General features: G+C 35.7%; 1 protein-coding gene across 1 annotated transcript; it reads left to right on the top strand.

The window, feature by feature from the left end:
- The first annotated feature begins 238 nt into the window (after positions 1–238).
- Positions 239–9,255, top strand: LOC121368453 (multiple epidermal growth factor-like domains protein 6). The gene is made up of 7 exons (XM_041493188.1): positions 239–324; positions 2,581–2,721; positions 2,922–3,059; positions 5,033–5,170; positions 6,212–6,349; positions 8,578–8,724; positions 8,937–9,255. The coding sequence occupies exons 1-7, from the start codon at positions 306–308 to the stop codon at positions 9,095–9,097; spliced, it is 882 nt and encodes a 293-aa protein (XP_041349122.1). The 5' UTR covers positions 239–305; the 3' UTR covers positions 9,098–9,255.
- The last annotated feature ends 3,930 nt before the right edge of the window (positions 9,256–13,185 follow it).

The raw sequence follows: 13,185 nt of genomic DNA, 5'->3' as shown, positions 1-13,185 counted from the left end.
TCACCCACCGGTAACACACATATGTCTCATCAAATTAAAACGATACAATTGGCTGCTCCTAGGTGATGACTCGGTCACAACAGCCATATGATATCATCCAATGAAATAAGCACGATCCAAATTGATTACTCTGTGACGTGTAGGTTTACTTGAAACGACGTAATTACGTTTTATGTTCGAAATAATAAAATTTCCGTTACATTCATTACAATATTACGTCATCCAATTGGTCCAGCCGTAGCAACGGGACTTTGTTCATTTCTCGATTAATGTAAAAATTACGACGTCAGGGGAAGTCATATCGGATGACGTCATTTTATATTGGTATGTTGTCTTATTGAGCGTTATTGTTTTTAAAGCAAAAAAATAATTCAAAATAAAATATGAACTTTTAGTGTTATTATTAGTAAGTATGTTTCAAATTTAATTATAAGTACTGTCTGTTATTTCTTTTACGTTAATTTGGGTATGAAAAAAAAAATCATCATCAGACTTATGTGAGATCGGATTCACAGTTTGCAGATGATTTTTTTTCATACCCCGATGAACGTAACCCCCCCCCCCCCCCCCCCCCCGACAATCCTTAAAACAAAACGTTTAAATTTAGTTTAAACCTGTTTTTTTAAGGATATGTAACGAATAGAGTACTATATTCGTGTCTGTTAGATACCATTTATCTTACAACTCGTTCTTTAAAAACATGTACAACTAGGTTTCACTCGTTAGATACGTCTTGAAGTTATATGGTATCTAACGGCCATTCATATAGTATTCTCTATTTACATGCATCAAATACTATGTGAAATTTACGGACTCCATTCATCAAAGGCACATGGATGCATATTGTTGATAATTAGATACTGTTATTTCTTATACGTTAATCTGGGTATGAAAAAAAAATCATAAAAATTATGTGAGATCGGATTCACAGTTAGCAGATTTTTTTTTTTTCATACCCCGGTGAACGTAAAAAAAATACCTACCCAAACAATCCTTAAAACAAAACGTTTAAATTTATTTTAAACCTGTTTTTTTAAGGATATGTAACGAAGAGAGTTCTATATTCGTGTCCGTTAGATACTATTTATCTTACAAGTCGTTCTTTAAAAACGTGTACAACTAGTTTTCGCTCGTTACATGCGTCTTGAAGTTATATTTACATGCATCAAATACCATGTTAAATTTACGGACTCCATACATCAAAGGCACATGGATGCATATTGTTGATAATTGGATTCTTAGAAACAAGATTTGCAAGTTCGTCGTATGCGATGTTATAAAATAATCTTTATCAGATGAGGTAGCAGCTACACCGAAGTCCTGGTTTTTGAGGAACAATATAACTAAACTCGCGTCCGTTAGATACCGTTTAGCTTTCAGTCGTTCATTACGTTTTGAAACTACCAGCTGTAAGATAAATGGTATTTAACGGCCACTCGCATAAGCGTATGAGACAGGGGCAGAAGGAAATCCTCAAATTCGGGCAAAAACGAAAGATATTCGGGCAAAATTAGCTGGCCAAAAATCTGTTCACCCTGTATTTCCGCCATTCTTTACACGATATTAGATGTAAACCATGTAATAATAAGTAGTTATTAATTTGCAACCCTATATATCTGTTAGGCAGTCATTCTAATATGAATAAGTAATGTTGTCCAGATTCGGGCATTTTCGTTTAATTCGAGAAAATATGAACCTGCCCCACCCCACCCCACCGCATCCCCACTACAAAAATGGGAGTCCGTACGCCTATGGCCACCCGTGAAGTATTATTTATATAATTGGAGCTGGTCAAACCCTGAAGTGAAAGTTGTGGATTTTATTGACTAGTTGCACTGAATCTCAACGACAAACTGGTCGTCATATTACAAAATTCATATGTGCACAAAGAGAAATCTGGCGTGGTTATAGTCGGTTTTATAGGTTGTAGCATGCAATCACTGCTTTGTAAAGAACATTCCTTCAGCTAAATTACACGTAGATATACAATGATTACTTTGTACTTGAAGAATTGTTTATGTTATATACATTTCTTTATAACATAATGACATGCACTGAGAAAAAAAAGTTTAATTTATTAATTTTGTATTTTCAAGAATTCCAAAAGATCGGACCATCTAGTCGGAGAGAAATGTGGACTGGGGATTGCTGTAAATATAAATAATGATTAATGCTGAATACAGGATGCCGGAAGCCATTTGATTTGGGTTTGGGCATAGGCATATGGGCTACTTTTTTTTTTCTTTTCTAGGGGAGCAGATTTATTTTTGGCAGAATTAAACGAAAATGCTCTAATCTAGATAACAACGTTTATTCATATTAACAATACTGGCAAACAGATCAATAGGGTTTTGTTAGAATGATGGAAATACATGTTGAAAAGGTTTCAGACCACTTTTCCCCGGGTTTGTATTACGATTCACCCAAGCACTGAGGGGTTTCACCCCCCCCCCCCTCACACACACACACACACACACACAACCGTCCCCTACGCCTATGGGTAGAGGTGTGAGAAAGAAAATATACTACAACAGTTTTTTCTTCTTCTCCAAATCCAGAATTCCATTGTTAACGTTTCAGGGTGTGAGAATGGTACATTTGGTGAAGACTGCTCGTCTCTGTGCGGTCACTGTAAAGAAGGAGGAGATTACTGTGATGTGGTCAGCGGGGCGTGTCCTGGAGTTTGTCAGGCTGGCTGGGTGGGGCAAAACTGTGATGAAGGTAAGAACAAAGCCGTATTTCACATTGTCATAATTACACATAGACATGAAATGTTCACAATGTCATGATTACAGCGAATGAAGGATTTGAGGAAGAAAGCAAAACAGTTTATTCTGAATACTTACTTATAGAAAATACACTCTAGGTAAGGGATTTAAAATACATTTCACTACAGTCATATGACATTCTTTCTGCTCCAGCTTGTGTGGGCGGCTGGTTCGGCGAGAACTGTAGACAGAGTTGTGGAAGATGTGACAGAGGACAACCCTGTGACAAGATATCTGGAATATGTCACTCAGGATGTCAGCCAGGATTCACGGGACCGGACTGTAAAATGGGTAACATTTTAACATGCTTGGCTTACGTGTATTTTACTGAGAAATCTATCATGAAAATAGCTTGACATTCATATTTACGTGTGTTTAAGTTATTGCGTCTGGTTCAATTACTGATAAAAGTAATGAACTAATTAGCTCAGATGCTTCCTACTTAAACAAAATTTAATTAGTTGTTTTCTGGGGCGTAGCCAGAGAGGAAAACATGCCGAAGCAAACCCAGACCTATAAAATAAATATCAGTGCCATGGTTAAATGTTTTATCCTGTCCTGGACAGGCATGCGCTACAACAGCTTACTCTGGATGTGCACGTATAACCCTATGACCTGACCTGACCACATGGTTAAAAATAAAATAAATTTGGGGAAATTCCAGACGAGGCAAGCGACTCGTCTGCCTGATGCTGACAAAGCCATTGGTTTTGGGGGGTTTTGTTTTGCTAACCGCCCTCGGTGTTGTCGCGGATAAGCCATCGGACATAAGGCTGGTAAGTTCTGGGTTCGCAGCCCGGTACTGGCTCCCACCCAGAGCGAATTTTAACGACTCAATAGATAGGTGTAAGGCCACTACACCTTCTTCTTTCTCACTAACTACTAACAACTAACAACTAACCCACCGTCCTGGACAGACAGCCCAGACATACAGACAGGTGTGTGTGCCCAGGACAGCGTGCTTCAACTGTAATTGGATATAAGCACGAAACTAAGCTGGAATGAAATGAAATGTTTTGCTAAACGGCAGTGCGCCAGTTTTGGGTTTTTTTTGGTAGCCCAGCATATATGTCCTCATCTTTCCCCATCCCCCTTATATGAATTATTCGTGCATAATTTCTCTTTGTTAACTCTTCACTTAAAGACACAAAGTTCTCTAAAAGCATTGCACGATATCTTTGTATAAAGCTTACAGTTTCTTGCTTATAGTCCGTCCCATCATTCTATAAATATGTTTTTGGTTTGGTTTGACGTATAAAGAAAAAGTAAACGTGTTTTGGAAATAGCAAAAAAAGAAACAAAACACCTAAAAAAAACCCCACAAAACAAAAAACAAAACCCAACTATTTTTGTGTGAAATTTAAAAATCAATCTGCTCATAAATAAATAACGTGTAGTAATTTCCATAGTATAGTATGAAAAAAGGCGTTCCCTGTGGGACGGACTATAAATGTTTTGCTTTGAACTCTGTACATGTTGTGTGTTTGGGTGCGGGTTTTTGTTTCTTCTGTTAACGATTGTCTTAATAATACAAATCCTCTAAAAGCATTCCACAGTATCTTTGTATGAAAAAAAAGAAAAAGAAATGTTTTATTTAACGAAGCACTCAACACATTTTATATACGCTTATATGGCGTCAGATATATAGTTAAGGACCACATAGATATTGAGAGGTAACCCTCTGTCGCCACTTCTTGGGCTACTCTTTTCGAGTAGCAGCAAGCGATATTTTATATGCACCATTCCACAGACAGGGCGGTACATACCCCGGCTTTGATATACCAGTCCTGGTGCAGTGGCTGGAACGAGAAATAGCCCTTTTTTTTTTACATATAGTCTTAGAGAGGAAGCCCGCTATATTTTTTTAATTAGTACCAAGGGATCTTTTATATGCACCATCCTACAGATTGGATAGCACATACCACGGCCTTTAATATACCAGTCGTGGTGCACTGACTGGAACGAAAGAGTCCAATGGGCCCACCGACAGAGATCGATCCAGACCGACTGCATATCGAACGAGCACTTTACTACTGGGCTCCCCCTACCCCCCCCCCCACCCGCCACTTTGTATGAAGCTTACATTTCCTTACTTGGGAGTTTAGCGTTTAGCTTCTTGAGTTTGTTTTTTATTTGTGTGTTTGTTCTTATTATTTGATGTTTTGTTGTTATTGGATGATTGTTGATGTTGTTTTTACGTAAGTACCCGACTACACTTTTGTTTTCTTCTACATGTCCACAATTCCACGTTATTGATGTTTCAGGGTGTGAGAACGGAACATTCGGCAAAGACTGCTCGTCTGTGTGCGGTCACTGTAAACAAGGAGTTTCCTGTGAAGTGGTCAGCGGGGCGTGTCCTGGACGCTGTCAGGCTGGTTGGGTTGGGCAAAACTGTGATCGAGGTAAAAACAAAGGAACCGGTCAGTCACGGGAATTTAGAACTTGGTTGGAGTTTCCGAGTGTTCGAGAATTAAAGTTAGTTTAATATTAGCATTGGATGGAACGTCAGTTTGTATTGTTTAACGACACCACTAGATCATATTGATTTATTAATCATCAGCTATTGGATGTCGAACATTTGGTAACTTTGACATAGTCTTAGAGAGGAAACCCGCTACATTTTTCCATTAGTAGCAAGGGATCTTTTATATGCACTATCCTATCTCAAGGACTTTGATATACCAGTCATGGTGTACTGGCTGGAAAGAGATACTATCTCAAAGACACGATAGCACTGGGCTACCACGGCATTTGATATACCAGTCTGGTTGTATTGGCTGGATCGAGAAATAGCCTAATGAACCCCCACCGACGGGGATCGATCCCAGACCGACTGCGTATTCAAGCGATCGATTTACCGCTATCCTACGTCACATCCCTGGATGGAACGAGTGAGAAATTTGCCAGAGCTAACTGTTTTGTTTAGAAATATAAATAAGACATTATTTTGAAAACATTTGGTAAATCGTAACAATCATTAGGATACATAACGCTATAACCATAACGTTCTGTTTTTTTATCCCATGATCCTCCTCTTCATGACCTAATCTATAATGTTATGATGACACAAAAAAAGAGTCATGTTTAGATTTAAAAATTAAACTATATCTCTGATCTTGCAATACTATCATTTAATTTATAATGTTTTACTAATGCAAAAAGACAAACACAACTAATAATCCCATATTTCGTCAACTTCGTGCAACATAAATTCTATATCGGTATATGCCACTAAAATTTAATAAAGCAGCATTATCCCTCGTTCAGAGCGTCCATATGGTGAAAACAAATGTTCACAATGTCCTGATTACAGCGAATGAATGATTTGAGGAAGAAGAAAAGCAAAACAGTTTATTCTGAATACTTACTTATAGAAAATACACTCTAGGTAAGGGAATTAAAATACATTTCACTACAATCATATAATATTCTTTCTGCTCCAGCTTGTGTGGGCGGCTGGTTCGGCGAGAACTGTAGACAGACTTGTGGAAGATGTGACAGAGGACAACCCTGTGACAAGATATCTGGAATATGTCACTCAGGATGTCAGCCAGGATTCACGGGACCGGACTGTAAAATGGGTAACATTTTAACATGCTTGGCTTACGTGTATTTTACTGAGAAATCTATCATGAAAATAGCTTGACATTCATATTTACGTGTGTTTAAGTTATTGCGTCTGGTTCAGTTATTGATAAAACTGATGATCTAGCTAGCAATCGTGAAGTCTATCTTGAAATTATCTTGACGTTTTTTAAGAAATCATATTTGGTTCTATTGTTTAAAAACCAATGTACCGGAATGCTTGAAATCATCTATGTAACCTACACCCTACTTGCTTAGAATATTCGTTTCTGTACATTTGTTGTGGTGTTTGTGTTGTGACGAATTTTATAAGGATCGTAGTCATAACGGCCCCAGTACTAAACGGCCTTAACAATAATTTGTCATGACGGCCCTAAAAAAGTCAAAACGGCCAAAGTGAAAAAGTCAAAACGGCCCTTAACAAAAGTCAAAACGGCCAAAGTTAAAAAGTCATAACGGCCCTTGAAAAAAGTCAAGACGGCCTTAGATATAATACTTTAAAAATGTATTTCATCTACACAAGTGTCGAGAAATGCAGGAGAGTCTTGATGCGTCCTTCAAAATAAGGATGTGTGTTGATCATGACGGTATCAAAGATCGGTCTATCGGTCTTTTCAAATACAAGGTCAATTGGTGGTCTTAATTATATTAGTAAATTGGGGAACAGGCCTGTTGTGGCCCCCGGGTGAGCAGCGCCACTAGGAACTCGTTCAGACGATACGCACTCACCCGAAAAGCCTAGATGGTCCACTACAAACCCCCCCCCCCCCCCCCACACACACACACACCCCTTCCCTTTCTGTGATTGAATTATTAAAATAATGAATTACAGGGCGGGCACGCACGACACCCCGACGAGTAGCGCCACATGGAACTCGGCCGGGGGGCACGGCCGGGTCGGTCTATCAGTGTTGTTAAATAAACTGTTAATTGGTGGTCTTAATTACAATAGTAAATTGCGTTGTGTAGGCTAATAAATTGTTACCAGTGATTCCTTTGTTTTGGTTGTTTTTATACATATTTTTGAACTGCCTGTGATATAGGCTATATTGATTACTAATTATTACTAATGGGAATTAATTTAACGTGATAGTATTGGCCGTTCTGACCATTTCTTTTGGCCTTTTTGACTTTTTTCTTTGGCCGTTTTGACTTTTTCTTTGGCCGTTTTGACTTACATGTTCAGGACCGTTTCATCATGAGGCCGTTTTGACCGTATACCATTTTATAATACCTGAAAGCATTTTCTTGATGTGACAGTTTGATGAACATGAGTTTTTTTTATAAATAACTTTTATAAATAGATTCTATTGAATCGTGAAAATCTGCGAAGGAAAATCTCAGTTGATCACGAAGATGAGCAGTTGCTCTTGTCAAAATTAGAACGACAAAACCGTACTCCATTGTCAAAATCGTATCTCTGTACAAGGTACAGTCGAAAGGACGTTAGGCAAAGTAGTCATTGCTTCCATGATCAGGTGCACGTCCTTAGAAGGAGGACAGCCATTCCCCTAAGATATCGGTAACATGATGAGGTTGTAGGTCAGTAGGTAGAGCGATCGGCTGAAGTGCCTGGGTCGTAGGATCGAACCACCTCAGTGGACGCTTTCTCCGATTTAGTTTTTTTTGTTGTTCCAACCGGTGCCCCATGACTGGTATATTAAAGTCCATATAAAAATTATTTGCTGTTAATGAAAAAAAAAATGCAACGGGTTTTTCTAAGATTATGTCTTATAATTATCAAATGTTTGACATACAATAGCCGATGATTAATAAATCAATGTGCTCTAATGGTGTCGTTAAAGAAAATAAACATTTTAAGTTGATAAATGCTTGATAAATTTGCAGACGATTATACACTCAAAATATAAATCTAGATGTGATCAAATTACAACTGTATGAAAGTTTTAGACAGAAATACCATAAAGTATTCTAATACAAAAAAAGAACCTTTAAGGGTGGAGTTTTATTTTTCATTTTATATCAAATTATTTTCAAATCGTTGGAAATAGCGCGCATCGTGCAAAAAACAAATTTGCCAACAAAAAAGGAAGGCGGGTCTATCTTCTCGTGACGAGCTCGGGTGAAAATCTAGGATTGATGTTATAATAAAAAGCAATAATATGAGAAGAGAATCACGTAGATATGGAAACAGTTGTATTTAGATGTATCAGCTTGATTGTAGCTATGCGAACATGTTTTCTTCATGAAGGTTTCTCTTTAGAATGCAGGGGCGGAACATACGGACGAAACTGCTTATCTAAATGCGGTCGTTGCGGTGATGATGTACCATGTGATCACGTGACAGGATCATGTCCAGGGACTTGCGCATTGGAGAGTTATGGCAGCCGTTGTGATGTCGATGCCAAGGGTAAGATAGAAACGTTAAAGGAGATATATCAAAGTTGCATGTTAAGTATATATTGTTTTGTTTGGAACTGTATAAATTATGCTTTGAATTAGATGCTCATGAAATATTACAGCCAAACAATTCCATTTATTAACAGAAAAATATACTCAAAATATTTTTTTAGTTACCGACCATCATTGGAAATCATTCGTTGTGTATATTTTTGTTTTCAGTTTTGCCTGAAAAGGCGAACTGCGTGACAAACTGTGGTTCAGACGAAACAAAAGCCGGGAAGAATTACGGACTGGGCAATAACAAAGCTGATAGAATCAAGAAGAAGTTCGCCGAAATATGTGTACTCTTTGTTATCACCTCCCTCGTACTATTTCTGTGACACGGCCTAGACTTTCATTGTGGAGGGTAACTTTATGAAACAAAGTAGATTTTTGTCATATTTCGGACACCACTTGACAAGCCGGGCACCCCATTTTTTTCCAGTTTGCCTACCTATATACAATGAAACAAAGTAATAAATTGCTAATCAAAACTATATTTACCCATTTTTATTGCTGATTAAATTAGATTCATGCAACTTTCTGGAATGAAAGCGTGAACATTGAATTAACATTATTACAACGTATTACTGCATACCGAAAAAAAGCCCAACAGACATAATGATAATAAACGTTAAAAGGTTGCCTCTTAAGATGAAACTACCAAGGAAACACAAAAAATTTGAAAGAGACTACAACAAGAATGTAATTAGTATATACACTTGACTATTGTTATTACATCCATCCAGATATAATGAATGAATGAATGAATGTTTAACGACACCCCAGCACGAAAAATACATCGGCTATTGGGTGTCAAACTATGGTAATGCAAATAAATAAAGTGATGATCAACATCAATATAAAAATTCAAGACTTAAACAAAAACAGTGTAAAGAACTGTGCAAAAACACAAATATCACAGAATTTTACGGATACTGAATTTTACTCAAAACTTCAATTTTTGCTGTATTGGCCATTCTCAAAGAGAATGTTACACCCCTGCACCACGGTGAGGTTACAGCACACGCAGGGGAGATATAATGATAAGGGTTACAGTATGTTTCAACGTTTTGTTTTTATAAATATAATTTGTTTCATCTATAAAAATGAAATTCTTATTGTTTATTATATAATAGGTTGTTTATATAGTAATAATCGGTAATAATAATACAAAATCAGTTTTTAAGTTTTCATTTCAGCGATTTTCCTCAAAAGAGTAATGGTTAAAACAAAAAAGGTTGAGAATAATTTCGATTAAGAATTTAATATTTACTCCTTTTTTTATTCTAGACACTAACATTTTGACATATTTAATCAAACATTTCTATAATGGATATTCTGCAAACAGACAAAATCAAACCTTTAGGTAATTAATATGTAGAAAAAACAAAAACATGTAGAAGAATGAGGCGTTTTAAAAATATTGTTTCTTCAGTAAATTTGACCTATTAATAAAAATCTCCTCTGCTCACTTATTTTCTTTTGTAGTAAAAAATCATTCCCAAATACATAAAATAAAACACCATCTTACAAACCTTTTTTATGTGTAAATTGAGTTAAAACAATGGGAACATTTAAAATCGCGACCTTATGTCTTTAAGTACATGATACGGTAGTTGTATTATTATTTTACGTTATTGCTCATCACATAACATTTAAGAGTGCTTTTAGTAGATTGTACAATATAATGGTCTTGCAATTGATATTGTTAATTAAACGACCCAGTTGTCTAACATCTGGTCATATTAAATAATTTGAACTTTATGTTGTTTTTGTTTTTATGGTATATAATATCAAATTATTTTTTTTTTTTAAATATATATATATATATATATAAATCGTGGGTTACTTCATTATCTACCAACTACAGTTAAGGTGAGGGAATGGGGTTAAATGACCTAACTGACCTAACAATGTGGTACATGATATTTGGCTAATGTCAGGGCTTTAGATTGCACCAAAGTTGCACATATACTATATATGCTGGGGGTAGTTTTTGCAAAAATGATAAACTTCAGATTTAAATTTTATCAGGGTAGATTTTCACATTTTATATGTAATGTTAATTTCAGCTAAATAAATGCCTTCTTATGCAGACACTGAAAATTAAATATGAATATGATGGATTAATCCATTATATAAATGATTAGGGTTTATTTATAATTTGTTATTTGTAATTTTTCTATTTTTGTAAAAGTGGGGCGGGACATAGCCCAGTGGATTAAGCATTCGCTTGATGTGAGGTCGGTCTGGGGTCAATCTCCGTCGGTGGACCCATTGGGCTATTTCTCGTTCCAGCCAGTGCTCCACAAAGGCTGTGGTATGTACTATTCTGCCTGTGGGATGGTGCATATAAAAGATCCCTTCCTGCTAATCGAAAAGAGTAGCCCATCGGGTTTCCTTTCTCTATATCTGTGTGGTCCTTAACCATATGTCTGACGCCATATAGCCAGAAACAAAAACGTGTTGAGTGCATCATTAAATAAAACATTTCCTTCCATCCTTTATTTTTGTAAAAATATACCAGGTATGTGAATAACCTTACTGTATGTAGGAAAATCAAAAACTTTTTCCTTAATATGGTGTATTAATTTACATATTTGTTAGCTATTGATTTATCGTTCCAGCCAGTGCACCACGACTGGCATATCAAAGGCTGTGGTATGTACTACCCTGTCTGTGGGATGGTACATATAAAAGATCCCTTGCTGCTAATCGAAAAGAGTAGCCCATGAAGTGGCGACAACAGGTTTCGTCTCTCTATATATCTGTGTGGTCCTTAACCATATGTCTGATGCCATATAACCGTAAATAAAATGTGTTGAGTGCAATGTTAAATAAAACATTTCCTTCCTTCCTTTATTTTTGTAAAAATATACCGGGTATGTGAATAACCTTACTATATGTTTCCTATCCATGCTAGGAATAGTTGTAGGAAAATGAGACACTTAAGAATTTAATAGGCTGGATTTTAAAGTATCTTAACCACCGACGGTACAAGATCATCCACTGAGGGTACTTTTTCCTTAATATGGTATATTAATTTTTTTATTTGTTAGCTATTGTATATTTCAGCTACGTAAACACCTTCTTATGTAGACACTAATAATTAAATATGTATCTCCATTATCTAACTAATAAGGGTAGATTTTAAGAAATTATAAGAAATTTTGTTCTCTATTTTTATTCTTATTTTTTAATATTTGTGAATAACTGTACTATAATATGTTTACTAGCAGTACTAGAGATAGTTCTAGGAAAATGAGACACTTAAGATTTCAATAGGGTGGATTTTATGGTACCGAACTACTGAGGGTACAGTATCATCTACCGAGGGTACTTTTCCCAAAATATGGTATATTAATTTACTTGTTTGTTAGCTAATATATATTTCAGCTAAGTAAACACCTTCTTATATAAACACTAACAATTAAATATGTATATGATGGATTGATCCATTATCTAAATGATCAGGGTAGATTTCAAAATTATAAGAAATTATAATTAATTTTTTATTATTATTATTTTTTTTAAATATATGTAAATAACCTTACTGTATGTTTACTATCAGTGCTAGGGATAGTTTTAGGAAATTGAGACACTTAAGATTTCAATAGGGTGGATTTTACAATACCTAACTACCGGTACCGATGGTACAATATCATCCACAGAGTGTACTTTTTCCTTAATATGGTATATTAATTTATGTATTTGTTAGCTATTGATTTCTCGTTCCAGCACGACTGGCATATCAAAGGCTGTGGTATGTACTACCCTGTCTGTGGGATGGTGCATATAAAAGATCCCTTGCTGCTAATCGAAAAGAGTAACCCATGAAGTGGCGACAGTGGATTTCCTCTCTCTATATATCTGTGTGGTCCTTAACCATGTCTGATGCCATATAACCGTAAATAAAATGTGTTGAGTGCATCATTAAATAAAACATTTCCTTTCTTTGTTAGCTATTGTATATTTTATCTAAGTAAACACCTTCTTATGTAGACACTAATAATTAAATATGTATATAGTGGATTAATCCAATATCCAAATGATAAGGGTATATTTCCAAATTATATATATATATATATTTTTTTTTTAAATATATGTAAATAACCTTATTGTATGTTTACTATCAGTGTTAGGGATAGTTCTAGGAAAATGAGACACTTAAGATTTCAATAGGGTGGATTTTATAGTACCTAACTACCGGGGGTACAAGATCCACCGAGGGTACTTTTCCCAAAATATGGTATATTAATTTACTTATTTGTTAGCTAATATATATATTTCAGCTAAGTAAACACCTTCTTATATAGACACTAACAATTAAATAAGTATATGATGGATTAATCCATTATCTAAATGATCAGGGTAGATTTCCATATTATAAGAAATTGTTGTTATTATTTTATTTTTTTTAAATGTG

This window comes from Gigantopelta aegis, chromosome 3 (assembly GCF_016097555.1).
Source record: "Gigantopelta aegis isolate Gae_Host chromosome 3, Gae_host_genome, whole genome shotgun sequence".
NCBI classification, from domain to species: Eukaryota; Metazoa; Mollusca; class Gastropoda; order Neomphalida; family Peltospiridae; genus Gigantopelta; species Gigantopelta aegis.
The sequence above is the reverse complement of the archived record's forward strand: the minus strand, read 5'-3'. Positions and strand labels throughout refer to the sequence as shown.